General features: G+C 43.2%; 3 protein-coding genes across 4 annotated transcripts in view; 1 reads left to right on the plus strand and 2 right to left on the minus strand.

Annotated features, from left to right (window-relative positions):
- The window catches only part of camkmt (calmodulin-lysine N-methyltransferase), a 103,551-nt gene extending 97,762 nt beyond the window's left edge, over nt 1-5,789 (minus strand). For both annotated transcript variants that reach the window (XM_083987589.1, XM_083987588.1), the window contains exons 1-3: nt 5,431-5,789; nt 4,056-4,234; nt 3,685-3,749 (exon numbers count right to left, since the gene is read on the minus strand). In XM_083987589.1, the coding sequence (XP_083843715.1) occupies nt 3,685-3,749; nt 4,056-4,234; nt 5,431-5,592 (406 nt within the window). In that variant the 5' untranslated portion in view covers nt 5,593-5,789. The remainder of the gene's footprint in view (nt 1-3,684; nt 3,750-4,055; nt 4,235-5,430) is intronic.
- A 313-nt stretch (nt 5,790-6,102) lies between these two features.
- On the plus strand, nt 6,103-13,095 carry prepl (prolyl endopeptidase like). Its single transcript, XM_083988096.1, has 15 exons — nt 6,103-6,475; nt 7,330-7,458; nt 7,600-7,666; nt 7,809-7,989; nt 8,094-8,182; nt 8,283-8,409; nt 8,487-8,703; nt 8,892-9,083; nt 9,233-9,445; nt 9,710-9,885; nt 10,549-10,765; nt 10,878-11,027; nt 11,478-11,604; nt 12,670-12,758; nt 12,960-13,095. The coding sequence occupies exons 1-15, from the start codon at nt 6,332-6,334 to the stop codon at nt 13,035-13,037; spliced, it is 2,196 nt and encodes a 731-aa protein (XP_083844222.1). The 5' UTR covers nt 6,103-6,331; the 3' UTR covers nt 13,038-13,095.
- Nucleotides 13,096-13,234: 139 nt separating this feature from the next.
- Nucleotides 13,235-20,216, minus strand: slc3a1 (solute carrier family 3 member 1). The gene is made up of 10 exons (XM_083988097.1): nt 19,401-20,216; nt 18,422-18,601; nt 18,174-18,319; nt 17,898-18,023; nt 17,311-17,430; nt 14,845-14,969; nt 14,488-14,689; nt 14,141-14,323; nt 13,762-13,887; nt 13,235-13,673 (listed from the first exon to the last, which is right to left on the minus strand). The coding sequence occupies exons 1-10, from the start codon at nt 19,828-19,830 to the stop codon at nt 13,242-13,244; spliced, it is 2,070 nt and encodes a 689-aa protein (XP_083844223.1). The 5' UTR covers nt 19,831-20,216; the 3' UTR covers nt 13,235-13,241.
- Between the last annotated feature and the right edge of the window lie 339 nt (nt 20,217-20,555).

Here is a 20,555-nt window from a genome sequence, read left to right on the forward strand (position 1 = left end):
AGAACACTTAGACACTACATGCAACACATTAAACACACATGACTGTGATAGATCTACTGGATACAGAAGACACACACACACACACACCTGTCCAACACGGCGTGTACAGTGATGATTGGCTGTTATATGCCAACATTTATCCTTTCCTTACCAAAGCATACCCATGTCACAAACATATACTATGACAAACATCAGCTAGACTAACAGAAATGACCAGCTAACACAAACACACACACAAAACACACTGCCCGCTCTCATGACACTCAAACATTCTGGGCTTATAGCATTTACCAGCGGGGGTGATAGGTGAAGTCTGTGGGAGATAATAGGGATGACTGAGAGGCTGAAAGGCTAGTAGCCATTCAGACAATGACAGCTGTAGTGAAGAAGGCTCTATTAGGCTTCATTAGGATGCTTGGCTCTTGATTACAAACACACAAAGACACAAAACTGCAGGAAGCGGGAAAGCATTGCTCCAAATGACTTCTGTGGCTTCCAGTGGACGATTAGAAACATTAAAACATGCAGCAAAGACAATGTATTCCTGCTATAGACACACCAGTCTGTCACCGTGACCTTTGCCTGCGATGTGAAACTCGACAAGTAACCCCACAGCCCAACGAGCCCTCTTACCAAAAGCCCTGCAATGTCAACAAGCTCTGTCCTCTCACACACACAGACACACATATGCACACACCTCTTCTGATGCATTCTTAGTCACCCAACCCCAAGGGCCTGTATTGTGTTCCAAAATCCTGATCCCTTGCAGGAAACAAGCACCCCTAAAACCCCAAACAACGCCTGCACAAAGCTCCCTTACAATTACAAGCCTCCTCTCTCAGCTAAAGAACCAGGAGGGTCGGAAGTTCAGAGTTCAGATAGCTCAGAGTGATCAAGACCAGTCTGAAATGTAACTGCAAATGACCTTTAGATGACCAGCAGAGGGGGTAATTTCAGCTTGATACCTCATCAAGTGCAATTACAAACAAAAAGAGCAACAATATAATAACAAACAAAGTCACAGAAACAAATGAATCCATATGAAAGACTAATAGAAAAGAAAACTGCAAGTCATATTTTCACCTCCTGCACCAACACTGAAATATTCTGCAGCAAACTGTGTACAGATTAGCTAAATATACAATTTGTGCTCATCAATTCAAATTGCAAAGGTTTCCCCATTGAGAAGAATGCAGAGTTTACTTTCTCCCTCTGTGATTATGATGCAGAGTGTGATCACAGCGGATGGCGAGTATCCTCAGATCCAAGACACAGAGCAGAAAACGAAACTGTATCAGACACAGTTAGACTTGAATGTTGTTTGGACCTCTAAGTTCCTTTGTAATTCCTCTGTAACAATAGAGAATATACATAAGATAATCAGTTAAATTAATGCCAGAACTCTGCAACAACGCAGATATGTGGCTCCATTTGGACATGAATAATAGCAATGGCTTTGCCAAAGCTAATGGAGATCCAAATAAATGAAATGAAATGAAATCTCTCTGCAAAAGTAATGCAATGCTTATTAAAGTTGGTCTGAAGTGCCCTGATGTTCCAGAGTCTACTCAGTGATATGATACCAGCTCAATATACACTCCATTTCTTTAAACGTCTTCATTGAGACTCCTTGCTTTCTCCTCTGGTCTTGAAATGAAACCATTGACTCCAGCTTATCGTCACCTTAAGAAACAACATATTGTTCACATATGCGCACAGTGGTGGGACAAACACAATAACCGGCGGAGAGGCTCATGCTGAGAGGGGGTAGCAATTTTAAGCTGAGTCCACACATTTTGGAGGCAGTGAGCTAATCCGGCCAGGCTTTTTAGCCTGCTATTCAGGAGGACAAGGACCTCGAGGATTTGGGCTTGTCCACACCTCAGGGGTGGAGGATTATAAAGGTAGCAGGAAAGGTGGAGAGGGTGTGATGGTGGGCAAAGTGAATGTGTTTATTAGCACCACTGTGTAGATTTTTGCACGCATAAGTGTGTGGCTTTGTGAAGAGTGCGCATAACTAGGAATGTGTGTGCATTTGTGTATTTAGAGGAGAATCTCTCTGACTCCCACCCCCAAAAATATACCCCTGAGCTCTGACAGGGTCACCTCTGAGCCTTTCAGAGCCTCCTCTCAACCAGTCCTAATTGATCTCACGCATTACTAGTCCCAAACATGGGATGGAGAACAGGAGGGAGATGGCTGGCTCATTGTCTGCGGAATGAGGTCCCCTTTGCTTGTGGCCCTCCACTCCTTGCACACACACACACATACACATACACATAGACACACACACTCCACCTCTGGCATGCCCACCCACCATCTCCCCCTTTCTCCTCCTCTATGCTCTCATCTCCGGCTGTGCTAATCCACCAGCCAAGTCAGGAACTCAGTTACCCATCTGGCCAAGCATGACTCCAGCTGGGAGGAAAGAGGGATGGAGGGGTGGAGGGAGGAAAGTGGAGAAAGGGTAAGAAGGGCTAAATTGAGAACAAGGGATGGGGGGGTATATTGTAAGCATGCCTGAAGATGAGGGAAGAGAAATGGGGGAGGATATCTTAATCACCTACTTCATAGCAAAGGAGAGAGAAGCTGCTGAGTGCCACAAGGCAAAAACATGAAGACCTCTTCTTTATCTATCTACAAAGAAAAATAAGTATTGATCCTATTGTCTCAATGTAGAGAAAAGAGATGATCAATTCTAGCAGATTGGAATGAGAGCTGCCACTGAGCTCTGTCATGACTTATAGTCTGATCCCAGTGTGCAGTGATGTAGCCTCCAGCCATGGCCTTCACCTCTGACCCTGGCTCCTGTGAAGCCATCTGGCTGGTTAACTCTTACCCATGGCTTTCATCAAATGGCTGCAAAGATGGGTAGGATGAGGTTTGTAATGAATCCAAAGTGATCACACCTAAGTATGATGACAGTCGAGCAGTACTCATACTGTTAGTACTGCTTTAACACATTTGTTGCTGTTGTTTCTAACTTACATTGTCTAAATGTTGCAATTGTTTGACTAATAATAACTCAGTGATCAAATATCATTGTAAAACCCGAAATGCAGATGCAACAATATTAGCTTTCCATGTTATAATGTACTTACAAGGTCTAGTTGAAATAACTCTATGATTGATTTTACTTTGATAAAAACATAAGAAAAACTGAACAGACAGAGAGAACTGAATTAAACTCAACCAGAGCTAAACTCAGCCAAAGCTTCCCAAATGCTTTACAGAATGAAGGTCAGACTCAAGGCTCTTGTGCTTCAAATGATGCTGCTCCACTTCATATCATAAAGCATGTGCAAATCCCTGTTTGAGTCATGCTTTTTTCTCACTCCCAAACCACTCATCACTGTCTACTGAAGCAATAAGACTGCAATACACTTTCCCTCTAAAGGACATTTGAAGGTAGTTGGGAGGAATGAGTACATACACGATAAACCGCTGCAGAGGCTGCACAAGAGACGGACTCCCATTCACAGAGATAGAATCAAACCACCTGCATCAAACCATCAATCAAACACTCACAGCACACAGCATGAGGCAAGTTGTTGTGTGCGTGCATTTGTGTGTGTGTCACAGATAAGAGGCAGGGAGCAGTGTTGGTAAAAATGAACTCCACTGCGAACATTATCCTACACACACTTTGATAAAACATGCAAAAAGTATGAAATTTGTACTTACAGACATTACCAGTGTTGTCAAAACTGTTGAGCACTTCATTAACTCTGAGAGGCCCCAGGCTATCCCTGAGAGACACAGAGATATACATAGGTACAGCAGTCTGGAAGAACACCATGTAGTGCATTTACTTTTCTTTTTACAGGGAGATGATATAAAAGTAAATATAGTATATCATGCTGCTTAACCCTTCAGGATAAAACCAGCATAACACTGACTAAATAAACTTGGATCTTGTTCAATACTGACTTTTACCTGACTAAACTGACGCTGTACTGAAGTGTAATTGTCCCTAGTATAGTGCAATGTCAACACGCTTTATCTTTGCCAGCATGAAACTGGAGCCTTATGTGCATCCATTCAAGAGTTCCCACCTGAGTAAGGCACTGTACTCTGGAAAGTAGACACTTCTGTACTCCACCCACTGGTCATCTGAGGTATCACTGGGGTCTTGGGTCACAAGTCTTCTCCTGCTGAAGAGGTCAAATGTGGCAAACCTTCGAACCGACACCTGCTTGACCTCCGGAGCGTCCGCCTCCTTCTTACGCAATACCTGAGAGAGTTTGGAGTGGAAATAAAGAGTTCATCACTTAATCATGAAATCTTCTTATAAGCTTTACAGTCTTGAGATTTGGTCAGCCTTGTTTTTCTGTTTCGTCTGTGGTTCATTTCAGTTCAACAGACCAAATGTCCTTCCTAATAATATGCCAGGGAGGCAAAAGACATTTACATTTCTCATTTTTAATTGACTTTTTAATGGTTTGGTTTTCAAATGATGCAGCAGTCAACCTCAGACATTCAACAAAATCAGTTTGCAGTGTTCCTGTTCATCAAAAGTTGACTGTACACTCGGTCTATGATGTCACAATCAGAATAAAATGATGTACAGATTTAATTTACATCTTTTTATTCTCAACTGTTAGAAAACAGAGCAGTTAACACAATTAATTTAATCATTGGTCTCTCTGTCTGTCTGTCTGTCTGTCTGTCTGTCTGTCTGTCTGTCGTAGATTTATCACTGTGCCAGCAGTAGGCTAATACAGGACTGACCCACTGCAGGGAGCTTTTCTTGTCAGCCAAGTGTAACATCTGTATCATGACCATGTAGGGGTAAAAACTAAAAGCTCTTCTTTTACAGCTACTGCTTATGTGCACAAGGTGAGTACATTTATAGCTCCTCAGTGGCCACAGGGGAGAGATGGATTACAACTGGTGACAAGTTCTCCACTGTACTAGAGTTATAGCATAAGTTATGAGATATGCTATTATTAGACTAGGACTAAATCTTTGGTGATCTACATCATACAATTTTATGTATGGACATGGACAAAGTTAGGGAGAAAACATGACAGACATGACTTGTATTCCTTTATGTTCACCTCCCTCATACTGTAGCTAATGATAAAGAACCAATGATATTTGAAACACTGCAAAAACCTTAATTTACCTCCTTCTATTGATTTTTTTTCTTCACATAGCCTATCTGTTGTAAGTACTGTAAGGTAAATATAGGCTACGAATTAAGAACTGTGTCCCACACTGCACAATAAAGAGAGCATGAACTACACGTTGAGTTCTGGTGTGTGCTGTGAGAATAAAAGACTCTAGGGGAAACACAACATCCAAAGATGTCCAATGACTGATTTACCGCTAAACATTTAAGATACTTTCAAAAATGTGTGCGAATATAGCCTAAAGAAAAGTCTCAAAGCAGGAGAAACGCCTGTGTCGGTGTTGTTTGTACAATACCTGTCGTAGCAGAGTCCACCTGGCCCGGGCGACATCAGTAGCATCACCGGTCCCAGGTGGGGAGGTGGGGGAATCAGCTGCGCAGGTGTCGTTATTAATATCTTTCCTCAAAGGCGAAGCCGGCTCGGTTTTCCCTGCAACACCGGTGGAGTCCCTGTCCATTTTTTTTATCTTCGGAGTTACCGGACGAAAATAAGTCTGTAAAAAACAAATGTCCCGGCTGCAGAGCTGTCACAGTTATCGGTAGCAACGTGGCGATAGAAAAATAAGGCTTTCCCCCCCCTCTAAACTACACCGACGAAAAAATGCTCACAGATATTGCTTGACTGTAATCACCTGTTACACCCACAATGGATGCATGCTACTTCCGTACACTCTGGGCAGTCAAGACATTACAATGGATTCTAGAAGGGACGATATTCAGCGGGGGCATTCGATTCTCATTGTTACCTCATAGTCACCACGAGAAATGTTCCAACAACGATTCTATTTTTGCTCTTTTCCACCTAATACGTCAAGACCTTGTAATAAAGTGCAAAAACATTTATCCGTCATTTTTTTCTGTTACTATTTGGCTGCTCCACATGCCTGAATTTGATTGCTTTAGTCTGGCAGTGCTCGCTACGTCATCCACACAGCGGGTTTTATTTATTAAATGATGCACGTGCGTAGAATTTGCTCGCTGCTGTTGCTGTCAACGTTTTACTAACGTCTGTGATTAATTCAGATAATATAATAATCTTACAAGTCAAACACCAATGGTTATTCGCTGTGTGAAACGTGTTTACAGTCGTGGATGTGACCGAGCGGTATCTGGTGGTGACAGTTAGCTCAGCTGCTTAAACCACATAAACACAGCTATTATCAGTTAATTTAGCTGATTGACAGTTATATCTCTGTAATGGCCGTCGCTTCCTGTTTGCTCCGGTTACCGGCTTGTCTCGTCTCACCGCTTCGGCCACGACTGCGGGAGCTCCCCGGTTATAAACAACGGATAGCCTGGCTTTCCTACTTCTCCGTCCACCACCACCGCTGTTATATGACGGTAAGGGTGTCAAAAGGTGCTGCTGCTGCTGAGTTTACTCACCTTAGACGTGGTGTAAGGTTACTACTGGCTGTTAAGATAATCTCGTCGATAACGTCATGTCATTCATTATTTAAGAACACGGTGTCTTTTCACCAGGCTGACAAATCGTGTCTTGTAGTGAGCCACCGATAAGGGCATAGGGCTGAAAAATGAGCCTCTTGTTGGGATGTGGCTCAATGAGCTAACAGGGAATAAACTTACAGGGATATCCTGCCTCCATCTGTTTTTCCCCCACCAGCCAGGCAAGATCAGAGTGATTAAAAATGTCTGAAGTCAAGGGAAATGATGCAAACAGGAATTGTGGCTCTTGTCATAATATTTTCTGACACAGCCTCAAAGCAGAGTTTACAGTATTCCTCCTGCTAAATAGCTGGCAAATGGGGGGTTAATAAGTAATTATTTAGGAAGGTGTGCAAAGTTTTGTGCACAATTTTTGTAGCGTTTAAGCTCAAAGCAACAGTGAAATACTGTACTAATACTACAACTATTCTATTGTTATCTAACAACATGGATCACCTGTAGGTTTTATATCATTTTCTTCCACACTGAAGTAAATTTGAGAAATGAGCAATGTCTCTATGTCTCTCTGTATTCCAGATATAAAAACTTCTTCACTTATTATATAGATAGTTGTTTTTTTTCTGGCATTGCTGAAATACTAGTGAAAAAACATATACACGCTAATTCACAGTGTGGTTTACAAGCTATTCAGAGTTGTTCTACAGTTATTCAGTTATGGCCTTCACAATTGGAGCTTATACTTGTAATCTTGTGAAAGTCTTTCCATCATTTATAAAGCACTTGCATTTCAGGACACTCCAGACTCATCATATGATCAGCTCAGCTCTGGACTTGAGAGGTACAAGGACTTGCAGAGGTATTTCTACAGGAGACTGAAGGCAGCATACCAAAGGTTTTCCAACATACCTGATTACTCAGTGGTAAGGTTTCAGATTTGAAACAACTCAATAATATTATTTGAATTATGTATTTTTGATAGAAATCCAGTATGATACATAACCCTTGTGTCATTATATTCATCCTATTTATGTCAGAAACTCAAGGTCTTTCTTTTGTCACAGGTCTGTGGCCATCATCACGTGTACTTCATTGAACATGATGGCATCTACAGAATGGACAAAAGACAGAGTAAGGAAAAAACAAGAATGAAGCCTAACAACAGATGTTAACTACTACATGGCTTTTCCCATCAAAGCCCTAATTCATGTCTGCATCTACAACTGACATCCCCACTATGGTGAATGACTCAGTTTCCTCTCCTCATTTGCAGGAGACCTGGAGCCAGAGCAGGTGCTAAATCTGGGACAAGTCTCTGGAGGAGAGGAGGAGTCAGGACTTATAAATGGAGAGAAACAGCAGAGGTTTCAGTGGAGTGTCCAGAGAATACGTTTGTCCCCACAGGAAAAGCATCTTGCTGCCACACTAAAAGCGAATCACAGAGAAGAGCCAAGGTGAATCAGAGTACAGTTAAGCTATTATTACGATTATTTTACAGCATTTTTTTTCTTGTAAAGTTTCAAAATAAAGAATAAATGGTTGTGCTATCACAATACAGGTGTGTGATTGTGAGACTTGAAAGAAAGATTTCCCCTCCCTTGGATCACCCACACATTATTCTCACCCTGGACAAAGTCTTCACCTTTGGTATGTTTTGAATTGTTTGCACATGTAAAAGAAAAAAATCGTTGGTAATAATGCATTGGCTAAAATAAAAGTATGTTTTTTTCTGTCTGCATGTGAACAGAATGGGCCACAGATGAGACCCTTTTTTACACCACTCTGGAGGGTCTGTGTTGCAGCAGAGTGTTTCGTCTGGACCTGACCTCCGGTGGAAGCAGAATAACGTCTGTGTATGAGGAAACGCGGCCCGAGTAAGTGCAAGTAATGTGACATCTGAGCTGCCTCTGCTCCCACACCACCTCCTAATTGAAACACCACGTTTCCCCAGTGTGTTTGTGGAGGTTGCCCTCTCCAGAGACCGACAGATACTGAGCATCAACTGCAGCAGCAGGACCAGTTCAGAGGTGCTACTAATTGACACAACAACAACCAATTTAGAGCCTGTTCTGGTTCAGCCACGGCAGCAGGACCTACTGTACCACACTGAGCACTGGAGGGGGTGGATGATCATACTGGCTAACACAGGGCCTGGACAGGAATATCAGGTAGTTTCTATAATGCATTCATAAGCACAACCTTTTTACAGGGTGCATACAGTACATTTAACATATTTTACAGTTATAATTGAGAAGTCTGTGCCCAGTGAATGTTTTCTATCGACATAATGTGACATCTTCTTGTTATTTTTTTAATTTCTCAAGTGAAGACATTTATCTTTCTGTATGTTCACCAGGTGGTACAAGCTCCTTTATCTGAGCCCTCCATGGTCTCCTGGGTGCCATTGTTTACCCCTGGCCCTGGCAATGTTGTCAAAGACATGGATGTGGTTGCAGACCACTGTGTGTTGTCTACAAGAACACCAGCCAATGAACTTTCTCTGACTGTAGTCCCATTGAGCCATCCCAAGAAATCATACACTGTGCAGGTCTGTTTGTCAGAAAACCCCTCCTCCTTGTGTCATTTACCGACCTCCTTGCTCATTTGCATGCATATTTTTTCTTATTATTGTTTTTACTGTACCTTGCTTTTATATATCCATCTCTTTCCTCTCATATTCCTATGCTTATTCCAAAGCTCCCCTCCTGGGCTCGTTTCATTGAAACCAAGAAACCGGGCCTGGCAGACCAAAGCAAAGTGTTTGAATTCCTGATCTCATCTCCAGTCCACCCACCGGTGCCCTACTGTCTGTACCCCGAGGACGGGCTTCTTTTATCAGACACTGAAGATCGTCGGTCCCCAGAGAAGCAGGGCAATTACACCACCACACACTTGGAGGCCTGCAGCCAAGTGAGAGCACTTGACATATAAGACACATGCACACACACACACTGACACAGTATCAGCAGCAGAGAGGTAAAGATTTTGTATCAAGACTCAAGTGTCCACTGATACAGCTCTTTGGTAACAGCTATAATGGTAATAGTTCAGACTCTGCCATGCATCTCATACACCTACACACTTTCAGTGCAGCTAACATATAAAGCAGCCAGGGATGTGTTGCAGAGCTTAGTAGCGTCTACCCATCACAGTCTCTCTGTCTTTCCTCTGTAGGATGGTACCCTGGTGCCAATAACACTGTTTCATGCATTACCTGCGGAGGGTTTGAAGCAGGCGCCACTGTTGGCCCATGTCTACGGAGCTTATGGCAGAGATCTCACCATGGAGTTCTCACCAGAGAAAAGGCTTCTGCTGGAGCAGGGATGGGTTCTAGCCTACTGCCACATCAGGTATCTTATCACCTCTCCAGCAGCCGAACACCGCATCCTGACATACAGCCAGCGAGCGAACCGGCGGGAAAGTGTCCTGATATGCAGCGTGATGATTTTATCGCAAGTATATTGTATTGGTTCAGAATCCAAACCAATCAAATTATTGAGGGATGTACTTTTAGATTCTTGACATTTCCTGGTTGCCATCTTTGACATCTTGGAGTTTTTTTTTTTTTTTTTTTTTTTAATTTCAATGCAATTCTCTCATATTCTCCTCTCTCTGCTAACTAGCTTGTCAACAGGAAGCAGGGTGTACTTTTCAACCAATAAGAAGTGTTTAGGGGTGGGACACGGCCGCAAAATGTTGTCCAGATCAAGTTTTTCAGGGTTGGGCAACATCGCTGGACAGAGCGATGTCGCTCGTGGCATGTCAGGACAGGCTAATTGAAAGTACTTTTTCTCGCTTGCGCCACTGCATGTCAGGATGGGGTGTAAAACTTATTTGATAGGCTCAGCATTTTATTTGCTGAAAAGAGACATGCTTCATTTAAGTAGTATTGATTGTTGTATTGATGTTGCAGCAGGAAATGGTTTGCGAGGGTTAATTCAGTTTGGAATTAAAACTTTTGTTATGAGCATTACAGTGAATCCATCTTTTATCTTTATATTTACACTTCCCAGAGGTGGAGGAGAGCGGGGTCTGTCCTGGCACAGACAAGCCCGTGAAGAAGGGAAGGAGAAAGCAGTGGAGGACCTTCAAGCCTGTCTCCAACACCTCTTCTCTTTGGGAGTGTCCTCTCCTCCCTTGACTGGTCTTACAGCCTGCAGTGCTGGGGCTGTGCCAGTGGGAGCACTGTGCAACAGACAGCCACAGTTGATGCGGGCTGTCACGCTGCAAGTAAGATATTACAGTCACTGCAGATTATATATGAAGAGAGAGCAATACAGAGTCTCGTGCTCCATCACATGAGTTGCAACACATCCCAAGTCATTTATTTTCCTGTTTGCAGGCTCCTTTCCTGGATGTGCTGGGAACAATGGAGAATCCTAGTCTGCCTCTAACTCTGGAGGATAGAGAGGAATGGGGGGATCCTGTGGGGAACCCCAAACACAGACTCAGCATCTCCTCCTACTGTCCCCTTCACAACATTACTCCGCAGGTATGGAGGGAAAGCTGTAGCTTTAACTCTTTATGCACTGGTTTTAGAGAACTGTGCCATCCTTACTGTGTTACCATCCATACCCATGATTTCCCCTGTTCAGTTTGCTGTGTACTTTTCAGATGGTAGATAACATACAGTTTATTCAGACTATGTTGAAAACCCACTTTAAATTCCCATGGCCCATATTTTGGTCCTGAGCCAGAATAAGAATAGCACAGGGTCAACTAGTGGTTCTCAGGCTTTCTCTGAAATCTGTCCAACAAAAGACCAGAAGCTCTGCCTGTGCGTCAGCTCACTGAAAAATATATCTTAGGCCTTTGAAATCTTGATTTAGGGGACACTGGGGATCATTAATTACTAATGACTTTTGCTAAGCAGTGTAATAAAACTAGGTTATCTAACATGTGTGTATGTGTGTGTTTGTGTACTTGTGCTTGTGTGAGAAAGACCTACCCATCGATGCTGCTGACCGCTTACAGAAGTGATGCCAGGGTCCCTTTGGCAGGTGTCCTCAAATACACTGAGCAGCTAAAGAAAGCCGTCTCTACACACCTCACCATGAATCCAGAGCCTGGTACGTGCCCACATGCACTTTCTCATATTATCACAACAGTTTAATCCTTTCTTGATCATGTAGATTCTCACATGTGCACCCATGCGTGTCAGTGTGCTGATGTGTGCTTCAGTACACATTTCCACGGGTGTGTGTGTGTTTGTGGAAACATTCCAGCGTAGTTTTCTTTCCGCTTGTTCCACATTCTTTAAGATGTAATTTCTGCATCATCAGAGGTTTTAATAGTTCAGGGTCAACTCCCAGTAGTAGTGTCAGTGTGCATGTCTTGAGAGGCAGCAGTAACAGATGTATAGCTGTCTGCCTGGGGAAAGTGCTATCACAATTTTAAGTTCATGACCAAAGTATAGCATAGGTCACCTTGTAGTACAGCATGTGTGTCTGAGTGTGTCAGCTAATTGCTCTCATTTCCCTGTAGATGGGCTCTTTCTCCCTCTCACTCATAATCTGCCTTCACCACATTGGTGGTACTCCTCTTTACACCCCTCTCTCTCTCACACACACACACTGCCTCTGCTCGTCTTGTTTCAAATGCACACATTATCTCTCTCTTTCACCCTCTCTCACTTTTCTGTTGTTCATACACACAGACACCAGGCAGCTTAAGTGTCTCTGTGTGTGTGTATGTGTGTATATGTCTCCCTAATCTGTCTTTCTCTGTTCTCCCGAGTCTTTGATAAAGTGCTGATGGCATAGACACATGCAGGCGGGTGGGCAGGCCCATTAGCATGGTAAAGAGATAGTGTATCAGAGCAAGAGATTAGACACCACAGACTGGGAGCTGTCAAGGTCAAGACCGTACTTGTGAAACAGCCAGTACCACAGAGACAGTGAGGGGAGATAATACGGAGGAGGTAGAGAGGAGGGAGGGCAATATCAGATGGGAGCAAGAATGAATGAAAGCAGAATAAAGCCAGAGTCGGAAGAGAGAGAGAGAGAAAGATAAGATTTGGGGCAACTGGACACAGAGAGAGGGGGAACAGAGAAAGTGGGTGTACAATATTAGAGATCTTCCTCTCCCCCACTCTCCCTTTGACCTCTGTCTCTCTTCCCTCTTATGTCTTTTAGAATATAAAGCAATACCAAACATTGTTCTGAATATCCAACCTGGAGCAAATCACCACGGGCCAGAAGACTTGGAGGGGGTGCTGGAGGAGGTAATATACTCTTAAAAGGATCTGTAACTCTGTCAAATTTGAGCTTTTCACATTTGAGAAAGTAATTTTGCTTGTCATCAGCACATCCAGGCTCTTTAGTGTGCGCTCACCTCATTTCACTCACCTTCAAATAAAGACATTAGGTAATGGGAACAGACTAAGAAATTTGATCTCTGTCTTTTTTTTTTTTCCTCAACACAGGAAGCCTTGAACATCGCATTTCTACACACAGAGCTGGGTCTGAATCCTGCTCGGCCTCAGCGCAAGAGGAAGAGATAGCAAAGAAGCAGTCCAACAGCACTGATCTAAATGTACCATCACAGTCACAATGGTCCCAGTGGAAGAGAAGACAACATCAACAGGAAATAGATCTGCAATGGTCCTCTTTATTAGATGACAGCAATCCCTGACAGAGGACATTCAGAAGAACAATCGTTTTGCTCCTATGACACTGTAATGACTGGATACCACTGATGGTCCATATTAGCACTTATAAAGTATGTCCAAGGCCCCCAAGTAGCAAGCCTTCTCAGAGACGTAGCACTGTTGCTGGTGGTCAGGATTAAACCGAGTGTGGGTGGAGTACTGCATCACCAAGCCCTCCCCTGCTTCTGTCTGGATATGAGACTTTTGCATCACCTTGCCATCGTTGGCTGGGTTTGTGCTCATCAGCACCTTCAGCTGGTCTGGTAACTCACTGACGGAGGAGAGATCTGTGACGGCGGATTCGTGGCCAAAGTTGAGCACTATGAGGAAAGCTCGGTTTAGCCCGTCGAGCTCTCTGAGGTAAGAGAAGATACTGGCGTCAGAGTGGATGTAGCAGAACCATCCACGGTGAAGAGGGAGCTCTGACTGACGCAGCGTGTTGAGGAAACGGTACTGAGCCAGAACAGAACTGTCATCTTTCTTCTGGACCTAGAAGACAAGGAGCAGCAAGAGGATGCGTGATGTAAAATGAGATCAACACAACGTAACCTCTCCATCTCTAAAAAGAGCTACGTACCTCCACGTTAACACTTTTGTAGTCTGGGTGTACAGGCAGCCAGGTGCTGTTGGTTTTGTTGTTGAAGCCTGCGTTCATGTCACCACTCCACTGCATTGGAGATCGCTGAGGGTCCCGACTGGCACTCTGCAGTGAAACAACACAAATGATTTTGGCATTTCAGCTTCTTCTGACAGAGTGGGTTTTGACTTTAATGCACTTTAATGTATGTACATTCAGTAACCAATTTACTGGTTACACCAAGGTAAATCTGATGTAGTCTAAAAATCAACAAACTGACAATAAACACAACATTAAGGTATATAGGCTATGCACCATTTTGTTCAATCTAGTCCCCAATGTAACTGTCAAATCTACAGTATTGAAAAACAGTACTGACTGAATTGTATTTGCCAGCAGGATCCTGTATCTGACTGTCTGTGACATTAATGTTCTCCATGCCGATCTCCTCGCCGTAGTAGGTGGTGGGCGTTCCTGGAAGGGTCAGCAGCAGCATGTTGATGACGCGAATATAGTCCTGACCAGCACTGGAGGCAATTCGAGGCTTGTCATGGTTTCCAACCTGGTGACAGTAGCAGTTAGAGAAACACAAGAGATAGTGGAGAGGTGAGTAAGATGATGTCAAAGAAGAAGGCAGGATGAAACTGGTTGGAGGGTCATGGAAGCAAAGGCTGAAGTTGAAAAGTGAGGGAGAAGCCTGAGACTGGAGGAGATGGGGAGACTCACCACCCAGTTGGGCCACTGTCCCCTTGGCATGTTGGCCATCCAGAGGTGGACCAGATGTTGAACCCATGTGCCACTAGTGTTTTGAGGCAGGTCCAGCAGGTAAAAGTTGAAGGGAAAGTCACTTTCCTTAACCAGCGGGGTGCCGTAGTACATCATGGTCTTGTCCACCTCGTGGTAATCGTACGACTCTGTCACCATGAACCTGGAGTGCAGCAAGAACTTATATTATGTATGAAAACATGCAAATTGATCCTCAGCCAAGTTTGGCAGCATATTTCTTTGAGGCATTATGTGTAGTGGTGAATTAAGAAGAACATTATCAGTCTCAGTGATGAACCTAACATTACTGTGTAATACCTGTATCTGCCAGGCTCACGGCTGTAGGTGTCCATCACTGCCCTCCAGTCCCTCAGCAGGTCATGCAACCCCAGCTGGCTGGTGGTGTAGTCGTGGTGAAGGTCCCACTCTGAAGTTACAGACTCCTGGATTTAAGTGTATATGAAGAAACATGAGGTAATGCAACTATTACTGGCTCTCTGGCCTGCTGGGCTGTCAGCTTAAGTGTTACAGTCAGATTTTACATTTAGCTAACACAGGAGAGTAGTGGTACATTTATAGTAAAGATTCCTCCCTGAGATCATCACCTCCAGTGCATTAGCAGAGCTCAATGGTATTTTTCTCTGCCCACTGAGAGTTAGGAGAGGCTGGCTGTAAATGTATTCCTTTGTAAAGCCAAATTACAGGATGCAGTGACAGGGCAGGTGGTTGAAAATGAGTAGAAAGCGGATAGATAGAGTGGAGGCTAAGTGATAAAACACTTTGGGCTCAGTAAACGGGGGGTACAGAGGAATGTCAAAAAAATGTTTAGTGCTAATTTTATTGATGCACTGTTGGTTGTAACAGTCTTAAAAAAAAACAGGGAAATATATCTACAATGGTCTACCTATGGGGAATTTTGACCAGCTCAGGACACAGGGACAACACATTAACTCCACTCTAAATCTATTCATGGACATTGTTTATGAGGCAGCAGTACAATCCACTGAACTAGCATCCATCACATGAACGCACCATCCAGGCAGCTGCCAGTAAAGTCGGTCTTGATTTAAAGCTACAATTGGCGGACAAACCACTAAAGCAATAATAACAGAGATTGTGGCTGAGCTATGATTGGCTGAATCATACAAACCTGTGGTTAAAAAACCCCCAATACACATATAAATGTGACTGTAACAATGATGTGCCTCTATAGTTTGTAAATATATACATAAACATCTCCATGTGGGGCCTAAAAGTGACGTATTCTGCTGCAACATCACCATAAAGCACAGCTTTGTGTGGCTTATTGCTTAAAAATGAGTAGAGGGTCAATTTGGGTGCTGCAGCAGTGAATATACCTCTCAGTCAACAGTAAGTAGACGTCTCAGTATTATAGTGTTATTCTGCAGTGGTAAGTAAATCCCAGTGACTTGCTAATCCACCCAAAAATGCCTCTTTTCTACTAATCTTTCCTCTGTGAGAAATAACTTCAGTCTCTATGGAACAAAAAGTCTTTCTTAGTGAGCTTAACTCTGCATGAATTGTGACCTCCTCTGAATTCCAAGACCAGTGTTTTTTCTCCAGAGGAGCACTGGGTGACCTGGCATTCAAACCACAGATAAATGATGAACGATGCATCACGTACAGTGAGGACTCTCCCACTCAGCTCTTGATTGTGTTTGTTCTACTAGCTCCACCAGAAAGCACTGCTTCACCAGAGCGGCTTCTGCCCACAATGTTGCTTTTATCCCTCAGATTGTTAACATCTGGACTCTGACATCTCACACGTTACATAACTCAATAAAATCATATTAATTATATAACTGAGCGTTAGAGCTGAGATTGTTAACTCAACTGAACTTTGATCCCCCAAGCTCAGAGAAAGAAGAGCTGCAGCAAAACTTAATGTCCTTCGAGCTTGCACCCTAAAAAATGAAACACAAATACCTGACTGACCAAGGAGACCTTCTGAATATTAAGAACCTTTATACTATTGAAAATTTAACTTGAAAAAGTAGTCAAACTATACAGCTCTTGACCATCACAATGAAGCAACCAAGGATAATGGTACCAGAGTATCGAAAGATTGAAGAAGCAAAGAATAAAAAGCTAAATTTATAATAAAAAGTTGACTCTCTCCCTCAAAAATCTTGTCTCAATACACACTTTCTTAATGTCAGTTTTTCCAAAATGAAACCTGCAACTATAGGATTCAAGAATATCAGCAGCTGTCATTCACTGAAATGACATCTGAGCTGCATCCTAGCATTAGAAGAAGTCAAATAGATATGGTAGTAGAGTGATACACATGGAAAGTCTATAACTGGGATCCACTGATTGAATTCCTTTTATTGTCATTCATACCAAGGTATAACGAAATTTAAAATGCAAACCTCCATGTGGTTAATAACATCAATGAAGATAAAAAAGACATACACACAATCAACAACAATAAGACAGTAAAATTCAATATTGCACAGTTCCTAAAGTGCAGCAGTCAATTTTTAAAGTGCAGTCAGTGTTGTCAGTGTCAGTGTGGGAGCATGTGGCAGTCTATGTGCAAGAGTTCAGTTGCCTGATGGCGCTGGGGTAGAAGCTGTTGGTCAGTCTGATGACTGATCCACCTCAACGAGCAGATCAGACGGACCGTACGATGTTTGTCAGTCACGTCAAGCCAATATGAGGACAAAGAGCTGCTATGGGACTAAGCTGGCATAGACAGTACATCCTGTCCCAACCAGAGACATACAATAAATAATACTGAACTGAAGAGGGGACACTCACCGGTGGCTTGTTTGGGTCGACCTGTGGTTCATCCCTCAAGTGTGCGGCCTCCAGGATGTGCTTCACCGCATCCATCCTGAACCCATCCACTCCTTTGTTCAGCCAGAAATGAATAATATCCTGAAATAAAATAATAAATATAAATTCATTAAAAACACAATACGATGTCTACATTATGAATCAGAGAATGTGAGCTACTCCTTAGCAGTAAAGTGTCGTTGATTTTTGTAAAATTGATGTATTTTCCACTCATTCCCACAAGCCGCTCATTCAACAACAACAAAAGGACGATTGAGCATTAAAATGCAGAATAACAAACAAGTAGAGCTTCCTGTTCCTTCTGTTGTACTTTGTGCTGTGTTTAACATCCGTTAAAAACAAGGATTAACAGGTCTAAGTTAATGTGTAACCAGTTATAGCCATCCCACATTACTGCTGTGGTACAAAACAGATGAGGACAACAGTGGCATGGATCTCAGTGTGACACACAACATGTGAGTCACTGGAAAAACAAGCATTGTTAGAGCTGAGTCAGTAGCAGAGGTAATGTATGTGAGGAAGAGCAGTGTGCGGTCATGTAATCTCACAGTGATCTCTTGGCGGACGTGTGGGTTTCTGAAGTTCAGGTCTGGTTGCTCCTTGAGGAACTGGTGCAGGTAACATTGTCTTCTGACTTCATCATAGGTCCATGACGAGTTCCCAAAAATACTCACCTGAGAGACAGGACGGGGGAAACAGAACTGACAATGAGGTCTGGACTTTTTCAGCATCTCTCCAGACTAATTAACCTTTTTGCTGATTCCAATACATCATGCCCAGACAGATAGCGGGTCAATGAAAATGCATGCAATGTAAATACTAACCCAATTATTAGGTCTTGGTGCAGTTTCATTGCAGTCGGCCCAGATGTAGTAATCCTCGTAGTGGGGATCTCTCATCCGGCTCAAGTTAAACCAGCGATGTCTGTCACTGGTGTGATTGGGAATGAAATCCATGATCAGCTTCAAACCTGGTGGAAACAAAGATTAGTATCGGTTAAAGATGGCCACACCGCCATCAAGCTAAACCCTTCTCCCATCACCCTCCACCAAATACTTTAAAAAGTACAGACCTCTGTTGTGCATCTCAGCCAGGAGCTCTTCAAAGTCGTGCATGGTTCCAAAGAGGGGGTCGATGGCCCGGAAATCCTCCACATCATAGCCAAAGTCTTTCATGGGAGAGCGGTAGAAAGGACTGATCCAAACTGACTTGATGTTCAGGTACTGGAAGTGATCCAGCTGTTCCTGAATTCCTGCCAGAGCAACACCACAGTGATGAACACTAGATACTGAAATACACAGTCCCAATAATAACCTCACAGGCAAACAATAAACACCTGTTAATACTCAACACTGGAGTCAATGTGGCTTTATAAGTTATAAAAAAAGAAACAAAGAGAAAATGAAAATCTGAGAATTTCTTTAAATACTGAAAAGCTGTGATGCACCTTTAGGTTATAAGATAGCACTGTCAATCCACTCTCAAAGCACAGAGTTGCATTGTATCATTCACAAACCAATGGTTGCCAAGTTGGCAACAACAAAGAATTTCTAAATATAACCTGTACTGAATTTTATGTTTTTATAGGTGTGATCTGAGGAGGCAGAGCTGAACTTCAACCCAAAACTTCACTGTAGCATTGTGTAGTTACAAGTTTAAGTTTTCCCATACAGAATTACTGTTGTAAAAATGCAAGAGTCTCTGCATCAAAAATGATATAAGTAGCCTAGATCTCACTGAATACTATTTATAATCACTGATGCATCCATTCACCCAGGCCTAATCTTAAACACTTTATTGCTGGTTATATAATTAACTCTAGTAACACATCATAAGATTTTGTTGATTAGATGTGTAGGCCTATTTATAATGTAAATGTACAGTCACAGTAAAACAGAGTAAAAATAGATCATTTCTAAAGTTTAAAGTTTTTAAACTGTTTTGAATTTACTAAAAACATCTGTAATAGAATGGGAGTAGACTCTGGCACATATTAGTAACAACAAATACCCGGGTTTGATTAAACACAGCGGTGCGACCAAGCATCTCACCTTTGAGGTCTCCGACCCCATCACCGTCCGAGTCCTTGAAGGAGCGGGGGTAGACCTGGTATACCGGGGAGCTCTGCCACCAGCTCAGGCACCGCGGCGACAGCGCGATCACCGTGACGGTGAGCGCCACCAGCGCCAGGGTGCAGGCCATCGTCAGCCAGAACAGGACCTCCCGGGGGACTCGGTACCGGGCCTGGGAGGAGTACAGCAGCAGCACCTCCTTGGGCATCCCGGCGTACGGTTTGAGCTGCGTGTACTCCTCCGCCGCCGCGTCCGAGTCCACCGCCACCGCCTCGGAGTCCCGCTGTTTCTCCCCGGGGTTGGTGCTGATGCTCTCGGCCACCGGACCCTCATCCTCCAGGTCCTGAAAGGCCGGGTTGCGGGTCCCTTCCTCCAGCTCCAGGCTGCCGGAGCGACTCTTTAAATGCATGTCAGGTTTTTAACAACAACAACAAAAAATGCTTATAAGACAAACCGTCCTGGTCTGGCTGCTCTTCCACAAGGACTGTGGGACTAAATGAGGGAGCATAAGGTAATTTAACTGCTCTGAGAGGGTCATAGTACACACAGAGAGACACACACACTTCCTTTATCTCCCTCTCCCTCACACACACACACACACACACACACGGTGCCACCTGTGGAATGTGGGAGAGTGGAGAGCTGGATGGGAAAGGTTAGAGATTAGCTTTTTCTTTTTTGTTGCAGTCTGCTGGGAGGACTGCCTTCATGCTCTTTACTACTCTTGTCCCACTTTCTGAGTCACAGAGTTCACAAGTTCCAATAAAATGGTTGATTTGATCATTTAAGCTACTAAATCAATTTATGTTGATCAATGCAAAACTTAAAATGGTTCAAATGTGGAGAGACCAATGCAGTAAATGTGAAATGTTGGAGTAAGAGCTGCTTCATCACTGATTAAGGTTTCACACTGTGTAATACATCACCAGGACTGCAGTTATACATGTCAGTGTGACATTAATAAAGGGTTTTTATTACTGAAGAAGCCTTTTGGGTGAGAGGTTAAACATCCAATTGCCTTCACTTAATGATACCTGGAGGACTGAGAGGCTTCACAGAAAAAGGTTTTTGTTTTTTCAGTGAGTAAATGGCAAAAGTTAAGTTGTTCAATGGTAGTTGTAAATGTTACTATGC

Source organism: Trachurus trachurus (assembly GCF_905171665.1).
Source record: "Trachurus trachurus genome assembly, chromosome: 15".
In the NCBI taxonomy this organism is placed as follows: Eukaryota; Metazoa; Chordata; class Actinopteri; order Carangiformes; family Carangidae; genus Trachurus; species Trachurus trachurus.

Coding starts and splice junctions, on each gene's coding strand:
- prepl (XM_083988096.1), top strand. CDS start 6,332: ATGGCCGTCGCTTCCTGTTTGCTCCGGTTACCGGCTTGTCTCGTCTCA. Junction 7,459..7,599: donor ACATACCTGATTACTCAGTG/GTAAGGTTTCAG, acceptor CTTTTGTCACAG/GTCTGTGGCCATCATCACGT. Junction 8,704..8,891: donor GGCCTGGACAGGAATATCAG/GTAGTTTCTATA, acceptor TATGTTCACCAG/GTGGTACAAGCTCCTTTATC.
- slc3a1 (XM_083988097.1), bottom strand. CDS start 19,830: ATGCATTTAAAGAGTCGCTCCGGCAGCCTGGAGCTGGAGGAAGGGACC. Junction 18,320..18,421: donor GGCTGAGATGCACAACAGAG/GTCTGTACTTTT, acceptor TGTTTCCACCAG/GTTTGAAGCTGATCATGGAT. Junction 18,024..18,173: donor CACCAAGACCTAATAATTGG/GTTAGTATTTAC, acceptor CCTGTCTCTCAG/GTGAGTATTTTTGGGAACTC.